The 18,960-nt window shown below is 39.5% G+C and overlaps 1 protein-coding gene across 1 annotated transcript in view; it reads right to left on the bottom strand.

The window, feature by feature from the left end:
* Positions 1 to 7,945: 7,945 nt before the first annotated feature.
* CIDEA (cell death inducing DFFA like effector a) overlaps positions 7,946 to 18,960 on the bottom strand; it is a 25,956-nt gene continuing 14,941 nt past the window's right edge. Inside the window, 3 exon segments of the mRNA XM_044683195.1 lie at positions 7,946 to 8,441; positions 12,053 to 12,228; positions 17,935 to 18,081. Coding sequence (XP_044539130.1) covers positions 8,297 to 8,441; positions 12,053 to 12,228; positions 17,935 to 18,081 — 468 coding nt within the window. The 3' untranslated portion in view covers positions 7,946 to 8,296.

The following is an 18,960-nucleotide window of genomic DNA, read 5'->3' as shown; positions in this document are numbered from 1 at the left end:
TCCAGAGTTCCAAATAATTCTTAGGTTTCCTGGAGTTATTTAATGTTACTTCCTAGAAGGAACCTTAGAGTTTACTGTTTCAGGGTGAAATTACAAAGAAATGACGAAGCACACAAGTACATTTTTCATTCTTATCAGCATTCAAATGGCAAGAGAGAAAAAGCAGGGGTAAGTCTAAGGGGCTATGGGATCTGTGTAATGTCTGAGAGGAAAGCAGTGACTGCGGATCTCAGGGACTGTCCAACTTGCATGATGCTGTCCTTTTGTATGGTTACTTTCCAGGACTCTCAACTCCTGCTCCAGGGCTGCACAAGTCAATCTTGTGGAGCCCTAACTATGGGCTCGCCCTCTGGAGAGATTTCAATTTAAATGCCCTCTCTATAAGGTCAAAGAGATCCTGGGATCTGCCAGGCTAACATTGGCCAGACATCTTGTCATTCCTTTATTATCCTAGGTCATTTTATACCTGTAGCCTTATTATAATACATGTGGCAAATAAAGATCATTCTAGAACAAGTAGGTCTCTGTGATCCACAAGGCAGCCCTGACCATTATACTATCATCATCTAGTGTAATCCCTTTATTTTAGCCTGAAGGAGATTGAAGCCAAAAGGTTGAGAAGTGACTTCTCCAAGGTCACATTGCTGAGAGGCAGCCAGATTAGAGCAGAGGACAGGCCTCCAGACTTCCATTCCAATGCAATCTTTCTTACCGCACTGGCTCCCTAATCCCCATACTGATTCCACTCCCTTGATCTTCCTTCCAAATCTGTCATCTTCATCTGTACTGCATCCAAATATTTTTCCAGTTATTTTCTGAGCTTATTTTTCCATTTCAGCTTCATTGTCTGCCATCCTGTCTTCTGTTATATTAATCCTGCTTTTAGTTGCATCCATTGATCTTCTCAAGTTCATTCTGCTATTTTCCACCCAGTTTTGTCATCATTTACTATTGAATATTTTAAGTTCTTTGTTATCGATTTAATTCTTCTAGAGATTTTTTTTGGGGTAAATTGCATTTAATTCTTCTTTTAATTCCTATTGTAGTACCTCCCTCTTCTCTCCCTTTGACTTTCTGGAATGTGGATCTATTATCCATTTGATTGTATCTCTCAGATTTCCTGACATTGCATCTGTTGCTACTTCTGATACTGTTTCAGCACATTTAGTTTTTGCTATTTTGATGCTCCTCTTATTCTATGATATTTTGATTGTAGCAGAGCTCTCTAGTTTGAATGTCTTTTGGTGAATGTAAATTTTCTGATGAATACTTACAATAGTTGTTTTCCTTCTTTTCCTTCCTTCCTTCCTTCCTTCCTTCCTTCCTTCCTTCCTTCCTTCCTTCCTTCCTTCCTTCCTTCCTCCCTCCCTCCCTTTCTTCTTCCCATTGTCTTGTAGACATCCAAGTGATTTTTATCTATTACCAAAAAGCAAATCCACCCTCATTGTAAGGGCAGAGGCTTGCCACCAGTGAAAATATTCAAGAAGGTGCTGGAGCCCTTGATAGAATACATCTCTCCTCTGTCTTGCCCTTTCCTCCACAACTCATCAGGATGTCGGTGTGTTCACTAATGTACTATGGAAACATATTCCTTAAAAAACAAATACCAGTTTCATTACCTTATGGTTCTGCCTCATAATTCTTGGCTTCCCCGCCCTTAACTAGGGTAGGGTAACTAGGGCTTTCCCCAGAGTGACATCCTAACGAAGGATTCTTTCTCCAATCCCAGCTCCCCCATGTCTGCATAGTCTCTGAAAAACACCTGCAGGGTCTCCTTCCTCCCTCTGGGGGTTGTTCAATGTTACTGCAACCAGTGCCCTCGGTAGGTACCCTTTCTCCTCATCCATCTTTGCCTCCTTCCAGGGTTACCTGGGTCAGCTGTATGAAGAAGGCCTAGTCCTTCTTCCAGGAGCACACTTCCTCCCAGGAGGACTCTGGTCTTCTCAAGATAGGAGGAGAAAATCTTGGCTTTGTCATGGAACCCATAATGGCTAAAGTGAGTCCAATAAAAGATTATTTTTGAAGTAGCTAATATATGTGTGACAAAATAATAATAATAATATGGTGTTACCAAGGCGGGAGAAGAGCTATTTAAAGCTTTTCTCTCTATTTATATAGGCAGGGTTGGATAGTGGGTAAGGGAATAAAGCTAACATCAGGAATGTTAACAATTTGTCTCAGTAGTTACAGCAACTAAGACAGGTGGGAACAGATGAGAAAATTATCTATTTCATTCCACCCTGAGAATACAAATCTAGAAGAAGACAAAAGCACTCAGACTTGCTAAAGGAACATCAGTCTCTTTCCAATACAGTGAACCCGGGCCCATAAAAACCTATTCAACAGGCCCTCACAATGATAGATGAATTCCTCTTCTAAAAAGGGAAAGAAGCACAGTGGAATTTTATACTCACTCTGTTTGCCAACTTAAAAAACAATATAAACGTTATGCAATGAGGAAAGATTGAGAAGCTTGAGTTTTTCATTTTCATTTTTAAGGGAACAGAACATGCTTGACTTCATCCAGGATTTTTATTGGTGGTTATAAGTGTAAAAAATTTTTCAATCAAATAGCCTTTATTGTAAGGGTCCTTCATTCGAGGTGAAACCCTCATCCCTAATATCATGTTACTACAGAAAATCCCAACAAGTTTCATGTGGGAAAAGTCTACAGCAAGGAGACTGAAAGATTTATGTAATAATCCTTTTAAAAAACATGGCTTCAGACACTTCCTAGCTGTGTGACCCTGGGCAAGTCACTTAATCCCAATTGCTTAGCCCTTACCTTCTGCCTTGGAACCAATAGTATTGATTCTAAGACAGAAGGTAAGGGTTGAAAAAAACCCCAAACAATATACACATGTTCTAAGACATTTATCACAGCTCTTTTTGTGGTGGCAAAGAACTGGAAATTGAAGGGATATCCATCAATTAGGGAATGGCTGAACCAATCGTGTCATATGATTATAATGGAATTCTATAGTGCCATAAGAAATGGCAAACAAGATAACAAAAAAACCTGGAAAGACTTATACGAAGTGATACAAAGTGAAGTGAGCAGAACCAGGAGAATATCATACATGGTAACAGCAACAACATGCGACGATCAATTGTGAAAGACCATTTTCAACAAGGCAAGGATCAAAGACAACTCCAAGACACTCATGACAGAGAAGGGCATCCACCACCATTGAAGGGACAGAGTTCGAATGCAGATTGAAACATATCATTCTTCACCTTATTTGTTCCATGAATTTTTCTCTAGTATAAGCAATATGTGTCTTGTTTCACAACATGATGAACAGGGAAATATGTATTATATGATAATGTATACAACTTATAAATTATCTACCTTCTTGGATAGGAGGGAGGAGTGGAAGGAAGGGAAAGAACATGGATTGCACAATGTCAGAAAATGAATACTAAAAATTGTATTCGCATATCATCCAGAAAAAAATCAAAATAAAAAAAGCACAATGAAAAACTTTAAAATTCATTATGTGTGTTGGGGACTAGCACAAGGGCAGTTTATCAACACAATCAACTGAGGCAAATTCCCCATAGGAAGAAGCTAAAGAGACTGTTTCCAGAAGATGGGTAATCGCAGTGCCTTGGAGGAAATGGTGGTATATATACAGTAGCATCATTTGGTCAGTGGTTCTGGTCTACTAGCCACATGATTAGGGGGAAGCTACATGGTTCAGTGGATGGAGTGCTGGGCCTAGAGTCAGGAAGCCCTGAGTTCAGATTTGGCCTCAGACACTTACTGGATGTGTGATTCTGGACTAAAATCACTTAATCTCTGTTGGTCTTAATTCACTGGAGAAGGAATGGCACACCACTCCAGAATCTTTGCCTAGAAAACTCTATGGACAGTATGGCCCCTGGGGCAATGAAGACTCAGATATCATTGAACAATAAAAACAACAACCACACAGTTAGGAGAAGTCTTTTTTCAGTTGGCTGGATAGCCAGAATTGGAGACATCTTCCAAAAGGGCAGAGCCATGGTTGACTGGTTGTATCACAAGAACTACAGAAGTTAGAAGTGGTATTCCAAGTTGTAAAATGCGACATTAGAACACAACAGAAAAACGATAGTTTGCATTTCGAGAGCACTCTAAACACACTAAAGTATTTTCTCAACAATCCTTTGGTAGTTGGTTGTATAAGTATCATCCCTAATTTTATAGAAAAGGAAACTGAGGCCTGGAAAAGGGGAATTTTCTATCAAAAACTTCTCTTCTAATATGGATAATGGGGTACCTGCTTGACACCCTTTCTGGAAGCAGTTTGTTTTAATTCCAGGCATACCTTCCATCCTCAGAAAAGTTCTCCTGAGTTCTTTGCTAATCAAAAATGAAGGAAAAGGAAAATACCTTTTTCTCACAGGCTTCTCTGCTATGCTGGGGTTACCTAGGCGATACCAATGATGTTGGGTTAGATAACTGATTCAATCACTTCTAAAGAATGCTTCTTTATGATAACAGCTAATCTTTATGTAACACTTTATATGTATTATCTCATCTGATCCTCAAAACAACCTTGTGAAAGTAGGTGCTATTATTACCCCCATTTTACAGATGAGGAAATGAGGACCGAGAAAACTTAAGGGACTTCCTGGGGTCACTAGTAAGCCTCTGAGGCAGAACCTCTCATTCCATACTATCATGATCCAGTCTTTCCTAGTCCTAGATAATTAGGTTTATAGAAATTAAGCTGAAAAAAGGAACATGTTAGGGAAAGTACAATGTCACAGGAAGAACATTGGACTGGGAACCAGGAAACCTGTGCTCAACTTCCAGCATGACCAACAAATTCACCATGTGTTTGGGCATATCCCTTTACCTGTATCTCCATTTATAACTTGAGGCAAATTATCCGTAATACATGGGACAAAGGGAGAAACACTTTGTAAAACACTATATAATGGGGGCCTCATATTCTTAGTGGGCAGCTAAATGGCACAATGAACAAAGTGCTGGCCTTGATGTCAGGAGGACTTGAATTCAAATCCAATCTTATGCAAGAGTTTTAAATACCTTTAAAATGTATTATATGTAACAGAGACTAGCACATGGGCACTCAGTCCCTGATCTGTAAAATGAACTGGAAAAGGAAATGGCCAACCACTCTAGTATCTTTGCCAAGAAAATCCCAAATGGGGTCATGAAGAATGGGACATGGCTGAACAACAATTTTCTTTTAAAAAGAGCACTATAATAGTGTGTGGAAAAATCACCCTTCCTTGTTAGCCACAAGAGCCTGGCTTGCTTAATCCCTGTTTTATAGTTCAATCCCCACAATGGAGCCCACCTCCACCTTCCCCACATCCTACCCTTCAGATAAAAATGATGGAACCTGGACTTTGGATAAAATACTTCCCTCCCTCCTCTTTCCCCTCCACTTCCTCTACAACATCTCGGTTTTTCTAAAGAATGAAGGGAGTGGGGGGGAGGGGGAATGAAATCACAGAAAGATCACAAGAGCCCTGGAAGGAATAGGCAAATAAACACTTGTTTCTTTTGCAGTCCAAGTTATTCAAGGCAAAAGGGCTGGGCCAGAGCAGGGCAGTGCTGCCTATGGAGTGACAGTAGGGGCTGAGTCAACAGGAACCAGACCTACAGTGAGAATTCCTTTTTTGGAAACCAGGCAGCCTGACTCTTTCCAGGAGTGTTCAAAATCCTTGGTCAGTGACGCAATCCCACAATGAGTCCAAGGAACAACTGCTGGTTTGAAGGATTTGAAAGAAAACCAGGCCAAAAGGAAAAGAAAAGAACAAAGCTCCCAAATTCCATATTTATTTTGAGAGAATAAAGGCAAGAAAAGGGTTAGGGTTATGCTTTTTCTTTATGAGGCTGCCTTGTTATTGAAAGAAGTATTTCAGCTCTATAGCAGGCTGGATCTACTGGTTTAAAGAGATTTTAGGCAAAAATACTGGAGTTTTTTCCCCCCTTTTACATTAAAAGGAAAAATTTCTTCTCAAGAAGGAGTTAAGGTAGAAGTTTTGAAAGGGGGGGAAGGCCAATGACAAAAAAAATAAGAGAATTCTCTATTATTTTCACATTTGGGACATATGCCTGTGTAGAATGGTTTTCAGAATGCATATTCTAAATTATTTGTTCTTTTTATTCCCACTAATGGCACTGCCACCCTCAAAAGAACTGGAAGATCATCCTTCCAAGGGGAGTTTCAGCAGTTCCAGCACTATGTGATAAGTAAGACTCTAGGCCAGCAGAAGGTTGGGGCTGTGGGAGAGGAGGGAAGGGTCTTTGGAGTGTTATCCTAGTCCAAGTCTACTAGAGACCTACGTCAGCTCTCCATTGTGCTAATAAAACAGAGGTTTTGTCTTTCATTCAAGTGTTAGCTCCTTTGAATAGGGATCACTGGGTATTTGGATACCCTGTACCTAGTAGGTACTGAATACTTGATTTGTGAAAAGGAAAAGAGAACTAAGTTGGTGTGATGGATGTTATGGATATTGGGTGCTTGAGGCGTGACCACTCCGATCTGGCTCACTTCCCTGCTTTTTGCTATTTAGAGAGAGCTGCCATGGAGTCACTAATTAATTAACTGGCTGAGAGGATACAGTCTGCTATTTGACCATCCAAACAGGGCTCCAATTAAATGCAAGTAACCCAGTGGCTCTTTTTCTTGCTTGCATGGACACTGCAGCTGGCCTCAGGTTCTTGAGAAATCTAGAGATCAGACCTGGAACACCCCAGCACTATCCCTTCCCCAAATAAAACTAACATAAAGCACAATCCACTTAGAGAGCAGGAAATTTGTCCTAGTTCTGCTCTTTAAGCCCCCCTCTCATGTTTGGGTCTTTATTCCTTTCATTCCTTCCTTCCCCCTACCATAAGGACTTGAAAATTTGCTTTTTTCTCCACAGAAGCATCAACCCAAACAATAAAAAAGGCTTTCAAATTGCAAGACTTGTTGCAGCTGGGATCCAGCCATCTTTCCCCCTGGCACTTCTCACCATTTAGTAGAAGAGGAAAGAACCGGGAAGATTCAATCATTTTCAGATCTTGTCATCTTTTTCCCCCTCAGCAACAGATCTAAGGAAACAGTGGGAAGGGAACACTAGATTTGGTCCCACTGATGTCACTCTGGCTGGGGTTCCCCTTGTACCACTGAGTTCCAAACCCTGCTTTTGCTTGGTTCTGCATCTGCTCTGCCTGTTCCTGTCTACTCTAGGTCTGTCCCCTTGAGGGCCTCCCACAGCACTCCTTGAATGATTTTCGGTTCTCGCTTCCCTCTGGTCTGGGTAGCGGCAGCAGGGTTACTTTTCCACACAAGGTCTCAGAAAGCAAAAACCCAACATGGAGTTTGGAGAAATTCTACCCTAAGCCAGTAAAACTGACCATCAGGAAGCTTCTTATAAGGCAAAAGGAAATAAAGATCTCAGGAGTCTGGAAAATCTAAAACTCACCTTCTCCCATGCCACACACACACACACACACACACACACACACACACACACACACACACACACACACACACACACACACACACACACACAAATACCCTCAGTGATTTTGATAAGGTCTGAGAAAAGCCTAAATACATAAAAAAATTTAAAAGGACATTATGTTAATGATGAAAGAAATAGATATAACATTGGCCATGAGGAATTCCATCTATAAGCATGTGTAAAGTGCAGCTTTTACATGAAGCCAGGAAACTAGCAAGCTATAACCGCAGTTTTATTTAAGTAGAAATACTGCATTTTTTTTTGTTTGCCAATTAAAGAACCTCATTAGACACCAATACTGTTTGCCAATTCTTTTTTTTTTTCATGGTATTGGTGAATGAGAGTGAAGACTTGAAAGTACTTTTCCTACATTTGTGACTGCATGTGAAAATTTGTTTTCTGAGACATACATATATGGATAAATGGAGGACCCTGCCAACTGCAGTGAGTAAGCCACCAAAACATATTCATTGAATAGTGTATTTATTGAGTACGACTTCTAGTGTTCCACAAAGTATTCTTCCTCTTCCCATTTAGGTCCCTAGAGGCTATTTGTGTGTACCCTTTCTTCCAGGTTCACTTTCTGTCCAGCACCCCTTTCATGAAATATAAAGGAATTTCCTAGGAAATAAAAGGCTGGCCAAAGCTACCTTTTGCCTGGATCATTAGCACAGAGCAGCAATGGCCAACTCTTAGCAAATGATGTATTTAAGAATGTAAGTGGGCATCCTTGAAACCAATCATTTAAAAGTTAATATTGGGGAAAGAAAAACTAAAGGAGCCATCTACAATCCCTTCAATGTAAGGCATTGTCCCCCTATAGAAGCCACCCCTTGGTGCTTGGTTTCTGAAGAGGGACGGAATCCTCACTGTCGTTAAGCACATGCAACATATAAGACCCGCCATAGACAAGAAACTGTCCGGTGACTTGGGCAGCATAGGACATAATCCGCAACAACTGCCTAGAAAAGAGAAGAAAGAAGTTGAGAAAGAAACAAACAAAAAAATCCAAAGGTTTGGTAATATCACATTCCTTGCTTGTCTACACAGTTTAAATTAGGATAGGAAAACCACTTTTCTCCTTCCAGATCTTGGTCTACTATCCCCAAAGCAACAATGCAAGGGGAAGGAGCCAACAGTTTCCAACATTAGAAGTCTATTCCCTACCACTCCCCAACTTAACTTAGTTATAATTAGACACACCCTTTTTATCTAAGCCCTGATTTGAGTAGAATGCCAAGTTCAAATACTAAAGATCTCCTGATATATTCAGTGCCTTGAGTCATTCATTTTTATTAACTATGGAATACTACTGAGATCTTAGAGACTTAGTGATGAAAATAATTCATGTAGGCTTAAACTGAAGTTAGGCATGGTCAATGGAATAGAAAAAATTAATTAGGATCTTATGGCCCTTATAAGGGCACAAGTTAACCCTTTCCATTCAGGGCAATCAGTTAATTTATCAATTCCAAGACAATTCCTAGAAGTTAGAGCCTAGAGTGTAGAGATGAAAAATAGTCATGTTATCAAGTCAAGTACTTTCTACTAATTTTAGTATTTAAAATGAGTAAGTTTTGCTAGTTAGAAATATTAGCTTTTGGAAAGAGATCATAAGGAAAAAGACTTGCACAAAAATATTTATAGCCGTGCTCTTTGTGGTAGCAAAAAAACTGGAAAATGAGGGAATGTCCTTCGATTGGGGAAGGGTTGAACAAATTGTGGTATCTGTTGGTGATGGAATACTATTGTGTTCAAAGGAATAATAAACTGGAGGAATTCCATGTGAACTGGAATGACCTCCAGGAATTGATATAGAGTGAAAGAAGCAGTACACAGAGACTGATACACTGTGGCACAATCGAAAGTAATGGACTTCTCTACTAGCAACAATGCAATGATCCAGGACATTATGAGAAAGAACACTATCCACATCCAGAGAAAGAACTGTGGGAGCAGAAACACAGAAGAAAAACAACTGGTTGATCACATGGTTCGATGGGGATGTGATTGGGGATGTAGACTCTAAATGATCACCCTAATGCAAATATTAATAATATGGAAATAGGTCTTGATCAATGACACATGTAAAACCCAGTGGAATTGCACGTTGGCTATGGGAAGAGGGTGGGAAGAAGGAAGGGAAAGAACATGAATCATGTAACCATGAAAGCATTTTCTTAATCAACCAAAAAAAAAAAAAAGAAATATCAGCTTTTGGAAAAGTTTGCAAGAATTGATGCAGAGTGAAATAAGTAAAGCTAAAAGAACATTGTACACAACAATAGCAATATTGTATGATGATTATCTGTGAAAACTTGGCTACTCTCAGCAATGCAATGAGCTGGAAAATATGAAAAGACTTATGACAGGGAATGCTATTCCCTCCAAAGAAAGAGCTGTCCGTCATCTTTCTCATCAATGTATTTATGGTTTTATTTTGGGGTTTGGGTTATATGCAAGTTTGCTCTTACAACAATGACCCATACAGAAGTGTGTTTTGTGTGACGATAAAATAAAAAAAGAAATAACAGCTTTCACTTTTGCATTTCTATCAGTACAAAGCTAAAAAAGAGAGTTTAAAAAAAAAGGGGGGGGGGATTCTTCCTACCTCTCTAAACTTGTGCTATGATCACAGCTGAGACAGCTAGAAATTGTATCACTTCCTCAGTGGGTTCAGTTGTGGGTGGATGCTCTTCTGAACCTATCTAGAGATGCCACAGACTAAATTCCTGCCCTTTGCCAGGTGCAGCTTTCCCCGATGCTTGGACTCAGCACAGTTGCCTAGAGCTAGACAGCTGGCCTGCTATCATCATGACTTTCTTAGCTGCTGTTGCTATTCAGTGAATGCTTGTTGCTTCTCTGGAGGCTCATTTGATCTGCCTGTTGATTTGAACTAATCAGAAGAAACCCATAAATTTGTTTCTCAGGGACGCCCTTGCTGGGCATCAAATTGCAGCAAGATACTGGTAGCCATCTTTTTCAAATTTGAAGGCACCTTCCTGCTGCCTCTGCCTTATTACTAGCTACATATAAAGGGAGTGACTTTTAACAGAATGACAACAAAAGCTTGACTGAGCTTTTTGATCACGACTAACCAAAACATTTATTTGGCTCTTATTATTTTCTCAAGCCGTCCTCCTAATTTGTTCTATCACACTCAGAGAAGGTAGCTATAAGAAAACACAGAGATGCAAGTAATTTCTGTTTCTCTCTCTTTGGTCAATGAGAGCAGGCAGAGTCCTCCTTACCTAAAGGGGATTTAGAGGAAGCAACAGAATATCCATCCAGGAATATCCATCTTTGTATTAAACTCCCTAGGACCCCTGCTGCCATTGCTGCCTTCCTAACAACTTCTTGCATTCATATGATTCAGGGAACCCAATGGTCATAAATGGTGTTCCTTGTATAGAAATCATTTCATCCAGTGTTCTATGGACACTCTAATGGAGGCCCAGGGGAGAGATATTCACAGGTCTCTTAATCCAGAAGCATCACAGCATCTGGCATCACAGGAACCACAAAGATCACTCAATCCTGCTCCCTGATGAAGAAACCCAAGCTCAGAGGGGCCTTGAAGGGCTCTCCCTGTGGACACAAAGTTAGCTACTAATTGAGTCAAGTCAGAAGTCACTGACCTCCCAGAGTCTAATGCTGTTTCTGCTATTTTTAAAAATTCATTTTCTTTCTTTACAGCAAATGACAAATACTCAGTTTACCAGCTTTACTTTTTTTTTTTTTTGCCTAGGCTTAACATTATATATTTAAGCAATTGTCAAAACTTACTAAGTTGCCAGCATTTTAAACCCTTACTTTCCATTACTCTGTGCAATACAATGCTCTGTACTGGTTTTAAGGCAGAAATGTAGTGAGGACTAGGCAATGGAGGGTAAGTGACTTGCCCAGGGTCACCCAGATAAGAATTGTCTGAGACTAGATTTGAATCCAGGACTTCCCATCTCTGGACCTGGCTACCTAATTTCCCCCTATCAGCTTTTGTCAGTAATGTTGTGGGCCAGTGATTATGCACTTTTGGTCTCAAAACAAACTCTTGGATTAGCCTAAGAGCTTCTGTTCCTTATAGTCAGTCAATATACTTTATTTCTTACTTAACAAGCCTGCTACCACTTTCTAGGTACTTTGCTAAGTCCCGAGGATACAAAGAAAGGTAAAAGACAGATCTCAAAGAACTTATAATCTAATAACAATGCAAACAACTATATTCAAAACAAGCTATACATTGAATAAACTGGAGACAGTGAACAGAGGGAAGGCTCTAGCATTAAGAAGAAGCAGGAATGGCTTCTTGTAAGAGAAAAGACTGCTTGTAATGCAGCATTATCAGACCAGGCAATTAATAAGCATTTATTTATCAGACCAGTTTGTCAGTCAGCTCTTATTAAGCACCTCCTACGTACCTGGCACTGGGCTAAGGGTGACTTCTCAAGAAGCTTGAGACCTGGAGACTAGAAAGACCGTACACTGCTGGGATAATATATGGAGACCTTCTACTTGCCTAAAAGGATTTAAGCCCATAAAACTTATATGAAAACTCATAAAAAAAAAAGCTTACCTCAGCACAGCTTTGGCTGATGTACATCGGATGTCATAGGACACAGAATACATCTCATACATGGTGGCTTTCACGTTTAAGCATCCAAGGAAGTCTTTGGGATTCATCTTATACAAATCGAAAGTGACCCTTGCTATTCCAGACCTTTTTTGCTTCTGAGTAGCATATTTAGGACCCTGTTTTTGAGGAAACAGAGTTAATGAGATTTTTTTTTTAGTTAAACCACACATCTAGTTTCTTAACTTTTGTTTTAAGCTAGCTTCAGACTTTTTCGAAGCTAGTGAAAAAATACTGATACTCATCGTGAGCTACTTACACCAAGGCCTATAATTTAAGAAGAATGATTTGATTCCAAGTTTTGAATAATTTGTATCTTGGTCCAAACGTTTGTACCCCTGTAATTATAGTTCTGCTACTGGACCTTTATTTATTTATTTATTTTTATAGCCTCATCTTCTGTCATAGAATCAATAGTATGTACTGATTCTAAGATAGTAGAGTGGTTAGGGCTAGGCAATGAGGGCTATGTGACTGGCCCAGGGTCCCATAGCAAGGCAGTGTCTGAGGCCAGATTTGAACCCAGGACCTCCCATCTCCAGGACTGGCTCTCTCTATACCCTGCTGAACCAACTTGCTGCCAGACTTTTAGTGAGACTTAAAGAATATAAACTTAATGTTGGGTTCCACTCAGGGTTCGATGAACTCTAGATCCAAGAGGTAAACGGTATTGTGAGATTAATAATTAATGTCCAAATACTCCAAGTATTATAATTTTATAAAGTTTATTTATAATAACTTGAAACAAAAGGTAAAACAGCAAACTTCAGTAAAGAAAAAGCCACTTCCCTGACTGCACATGTGGGAGAAAAGAGAGGGGAGGTGTGGTTACACCCAACTATATACAAACATGCAAGCCTGCAAGGTGGGGATAAAGGAGGAAAGGGATTCTGGGAGATGGAATCCAAGGTACAAAATTTCTAATTATACATTATTAAGATGTACTCTTAGGTTAACGAATTGTAACAGACACCAAATATTTGTTTGGGTGTTTGTTGTTGTTGTTGTATGATTTGTTTGGGTGTTTTGGCTTTATTTCCCGCCAATACAACACTTCTCCATTCCGTTTCTTTTCTTTTTTCTTTTTCAACTGAGTCTGATAGTAACAACTTTGGAGGATGGACTTTTGGTGTCATAGGACACAGAATACATCTCATACACAGTGGCTTTCACATTAGTTTTAGTAACAACTCTAAGACAAAAAGAGAAAACACTAACCAAATAGGTTTAAATGACTTGCCAAAGGTCAAACAGCTAGGAAATGTTCAAGGCCAGATTTGAACCCAGGTCTTCCTAATTCCAGGTCCGGCACTGTTCCTATGAGTCACCTAACTGCCCTGACCATTTATTTTCAGTTGAGAGAGAATCCATTTTGTTTCCATGTCATATTGTTTAGGTCTGAGATGGAATGAGGATTAAATGGATTGTCAGTTTAGAGCTAGAAGGGACCTGGCCATTCATCATGTCTAACTCCTTTGTACTTTGAGGAAATGGCAAACCAGAGAAGTCTTGTTGATAGTAAATGACAGAGCTGGGATTTGAACCTGGCACCTTTGTTTTTAAGTGCAATATTGTTTCCACTCCCCCTCAAAACTAAGCATTTTGTTTTAAAAATTCTCTGTGTGAGATGGATACACTGTGATAAAATCAAATGTAATGGACTTCTCTACTAGCAGCAATGCAATGATACAGGACAACTCTGAAGGACTTATGAGAAAGAACACTATCCACATCCAGAGAAAGAACTGTGGGAGTAGAAACACAGAAGTAAAACAACTGCTTGATCACATGGGTTAATGGGGATATAATTAGGGATATTGACTCAAAATGAGCATCCTAACGCAAATATCAATAATATGGAAATGGGTCTTGATCAATGACACATGTAAAACCCAGCAGAATTGTGTATCGGCTATGGGAGAGGGTGGAGAAGGGGAGGGATAGAATATGAATCCTGTAACCGTGGAAAAATGTTCTAAATTAATTAATTAATTTAGAAGATAGTATTTTAAAAATTCTCTGTGTGAGGCAGAGAATTAGCATTTGAAGAACACAATAGTGTGTTATGGGATTTTCAGAACTCAACATCAGTAAGGTTTTCCAACCAAAATATTTAAATTCCATTATTAAAAATATTATTGACTTTTTGTTTCATCCTATCTTGTTTTCTTATTATTTTTCCCCATTCTCAAACACAAAGGCTTTCTTTCTTACTTTGTTACTTTCTATCTTAGTAAGCATTTTAAAACAAAAAGCCAAGGGTTAGACAAATGTGGTTAAATGACTTGTCCAGGGTCACACAATTAGGAAATGTCTACATCAATGCCCCCACAGAGTTCTTTCTAAAGTCTCTGAGCAGCAGATTAAAGGTGAGCAATCTGGTAGAAACTTCGGTAAGGATTCATTCCATCTCAAATAGCCATAGTGCAGTTGATGTAGTTTAATGGCTCCCTAACAAAGAACTTCCAACTAGATCTTGGTGTCTCTTTGGCAGTGTCCTTACATCCACAAGAAGAGATCCAGGTCATAATCATTCCAGAGCTCTCTACCACACCGTAAACCATCCGGGTCCATATAAGTTTTCATTATGTCTGCCTTGAAAGGGAAGCTGCCCTAATTGAATCAAGGAGGCAACTTATTACACTAGAGCCCAGATAATTGACTCACTATGACCTAGGAACCCTGGAGCTTGTGGATTTCTTATCTATCCCTCAAGGGGTAGAGAATGTAGAAAGCCATCTTCCAAACCACATCTTTCCTTCAACAATTCCAACAAACTGCCAAAGAAGTTATTCTCAATTGCTTAGTGGAGGACGCCACTCAGTGGTCATCTTGCATATTACAAATGGCTGGTTTGTGATCACTCATTTATATATCCTTTTAAGGGTTTAAAAATTATTTGTGCCTCTTTTTTTTTCCACACACCATAGCCATTTCTCAATATTCCTCCACCCCTGGAATTAATCTCTGGTTTGTAAAAGAGTTTTCCTCACAACACCCCTATGAAATCGTTTATCATATTATAGTGTTTTAGCTCCATTTTCCAGATGAGAAAACTATTGCTTTGAATGGTTAAGTGACCATGATCACACAGCTAGTCAAAATCTCTCTGAAGTTGGATTTGAATCTAGATCTCCTGATTCCCTGAGGAGTTAGGTGGTACAGTGGGTAGGATGCTAGGCTTGGAGTCAGGAAGACAGATCTTTCTGAGTTCAAATCTAGCCTCAGACACTGACTGGCTGTGTGATCCTGGGCAAAGTTTGCCTCAGTATCCTCATCTGTTTGCTTTCATTGCCTCTTCTGTCAAATGATCTAGAGAAGGAAATGGCAAGTCACTCCGGCGTCTTTGCCAAGAAAACCCCAAATGGGATCACGAAGGGTTGGAAATGACTGAAACGACATACAATAACAACTCCTGACTCCAAATGCAGTACCCTATTCACCATGTCAGACATCTTAGAGGTGAGGTAAGTAGGTTAGTCAGAAGTTCTTGGCAGGAGATCTTATTTGCAGATAGAAAACAATTTTTCTCTGTCCAGAGAACAAGGGACCAGACTACCCGGGATTCCTCTATTTGTTTTAACCTAATAATAACTCATCAACAAATAAGATTTCTCCTTATATGTGGCTAACCAAGTTTTCAAAGTTTTCCCATACATATATGTAAGTATGCCCACAGATATGCATTTAACCATGGAGAAAGGAGAGATGCTGAAGTGGATATGCACTGGAGTTGGAGTGCTAGAAAGTTATAAGTTCAACACCTTACCTTTGTGATCCCGTTCAAATCACTTCATTCTCAGTGCTCTTGGCATCTCTCTAAGACCGTAACTTAGAGAGAAGGTGCCAGCATAGATTGGTAGAGAGTGCTTCCTTACTTGAGAGTTCACTCTACCAGTGAAATCACAAGCCCAGTTCTGATCACTAACCTATGATTAATTCTTTTTTTTTTAACCTCATTTTCTCTCTTAGAATCAATACTAAGTGTCTATTCCAAGGCAGAAGAGCAGTAAGGGATAGGCAATGGCAGTTAAGTGACTTGCTCTGGGTCACACAGCTAAGAAGTGGCTGAAGTCAGATTTGAACCCAAGACCTCTTGACTCCAGGTCAGGCTTTCTATTCTCTGAGTCACCTTGCTGCCCCCTATAATTGAGTCTTTTTTTTTTTAATTAAAAAAAAATGTTTTTAAACCCCCTTACCTTCCATCTTGGAGTCAATACTGTGTATTGTTTCCAAGGCAGAAGAGTGGTAAGGGCTAGGCAATGGGGGTCAAGTGACTTGCCCAGGGTCACACAGCTGGGAAGTGTCTGAGGTCAGATTTGAACCTAGGACCTCCCATCTCTAGGCCTGACTCTCAATCCACTGAGCCACCCAGCTGCCCCCCCCATGATTGTCTTAAAGCAAGTTCAGTGAATACCTTTATCAGTATGAAAGAAAAAAAAAACCCTTAATTAGTTGAATATGAACTAAAAAAAAAACTTTCAAAAGGATCAGGGCAAGAAACCAAGTTAGTAACTGAGAACAATACTGAGTGATAATAAAAAATTATTAAAATGATAAAATAAAACCAAGAGCTATTTTGATTTGTTTGGGGACAATCCCTATATTCCCATATGCCTGTTAGGGATGTGGGACATATGGAAAAGGAAGTTTAAGAGATTAAATGCCTTGTTTAAGGTCACACCCCAACTAAGAGGTAGGGCCAAGGCTAGACCTGAAGTCTCCTTACTTCTAGTTCTGTATCGGTGTTTACAAGTCTTCTCTTAAAGAAAATAGAAAAGGTATCCTTAACTGTAGAATTGGTTAAGTTTTTATTTTAAGCAGTACTAGAAGCCTGGGGAAAAATACTTCTCGAATTCAACTTAGTATTTCATTGGCTTTTAGGGAACTCTCCCAAACTAAATTTTCCATAGTCTTTGCTTCAGATCAATTATGCCACTCTCGGTAGCCCTTTCTCTCTTCCATCAACATAAATTTTCTTCTCTTTTTTTCTCTCCTCTATCCTCTTTCTTCCTTGACTACCACCTACATTCCCACAAAAATTTCTTTTCTAGACAGCCCCAGATGAATAGAATAACCTCCTGCTACAAGTTCCAGGACCTCTACCACCTCCAGGAATCTCTCTGATGAACTCTGTGGATTCTCTGACCAAATAACATAATCTACCCAGCTCCTCAATTCAAGATTTTTTCAAATGCCAGTTATGCGCCAGATGCTGAATGGTATAATTGAAAAGAGAAATAGATGCGTTTTGTAATTTAATACTTTGTATGCCTAAAATATTCTTTCCCTCTTTCTTTCCCCATTTTCTTTTACCAATCTTTAAAGACCAATTCAAATGCATACCTAGTGGCTGTTATCTGTTCTGTTCCCCTACTAGATTATAACATCCATGAGGACAGGGACTAAGCCATCTTTAAACTTCGTTTCTCTCCCCAACTCCTTTTCCATCTCCCCTTACTGCACACTTCCCCGTAGAAACTTAGTAAATGTCTATTGAATAAATGTTGGTCATGGGATTGCCTGGTTTTCTCCCATTAATCTCCTTGAGGACGGGGATATCATTCAGCACTAGGTCACATCCTTGAGTGCGTGGTATACTGTCATTTACTGCCTAGAATATAACTATTTACTGATTCAGACGAGTCCCTCAATATCTTTGCCTCCATTCTTACAATTTTAATTCCAGAGAATACCAGTTATATTGAGAATATGGATAATGCCCTCAGACTTCTCAAGTATACATATCAGGTAAATACAAGCTCCAGCATTAGGAGTTCCACATGCCTGCAGTGAGAGAAGAATTGGATGAGAGTTTTGCTTACCAGTGTCCACTTCTGCCCTTTTTCCAAGATCATGAAATGTGTATTGTCTCCTAGGGTCTGAAAGAATTCTTCCGTATCTACAACTGTGCCATCTTCTTCCAACACCAAAGTAACCAGGCCTGTAGTAATTGCTAGGGCATCCAGGGTCTAGATTTGAGAGAGAACAAAAACCAGGATCATTGGCTTTTGTAATACTATGGTTTGGTTCAATTCTAGCCACCAGCATTATCCTCCATCTGTTCATTCCCAAAGGAGATCATTGAAATGGATAAGATTTGGATAATGGCAAGAACAGAGAACCACCTATTTATATAACACATTATGAGATTTTTTAAAAATTATTTCCCAAGGACATCAAAATCAGAGGGAAAGGACCCACATGTACGAGAGTATATTTAGAGCAATATTTTTTTGTTGTAGCAAAGAATTAGAAACAAAATAGATGCTCATCAATTGGAGAAGAGCCAAACAAATTTTGGTATAGGAATTAACAAAATATTATTGTGGGGGCAGCTGGGNTGGCTTTTGTAATACTATGGTTTGGTTCAATTCTAGCCACCAGCATTATCCTCCATCTGTTCATTCCCAAAGGAGATCATTGAAATGGATAAGATTTGGATAATGGCAAGAACAGAGAACCACCTATTTATATAACACATTATGAGATTTTTTAAAAATTATTTCCCAAGGACATCAAAATCAGAGGGAAAGGACCCACATGTATGAGAGTATATTTAGAGCAACTTTTTTTTGTAGTAGCAAAGAATTAGAAACAAAATAGATGCTCATCAATTGGAGAAGAGCCAAACAAATTTTGGTATAGGAATTAACAAAATATTATTGTGGGGGCAGCTGGGTAGCTCAGTGGAGTGAGAGTCAGGCCTAGAGACAGGAGGTCCTAGGTTCAAACCCAGCCTCAGCCACTTCCCAGCTGTGTGACCCTGGGCAGGTCACTTGACCCCCATTGCCCACCCTTACCAATCTTCCACCTATGAGACAATACACCGAAGTACAAGGGTTTAAAAA

Source organism: Gracilinanus agilis, chromosome 1 (assembly GCF_016433145.1).
Source record: "Gracilinanus agilis isolate LMUSP501 chromosome 1, AgileGrace, whole genome shotgun sequence".
NCBI classification, from domain to species: Eukaryota; Metazoa; Chordata; class Mammalia; order Didelphimorphia; family Didelphidae; genus Gracilinanus; species Gracilinanus agilis.
The sequence above is the reverse complement of the archived record's forward strand: the minus strand, read 5'-3'. Positions and strand labels throughout refer to the sequence as shown.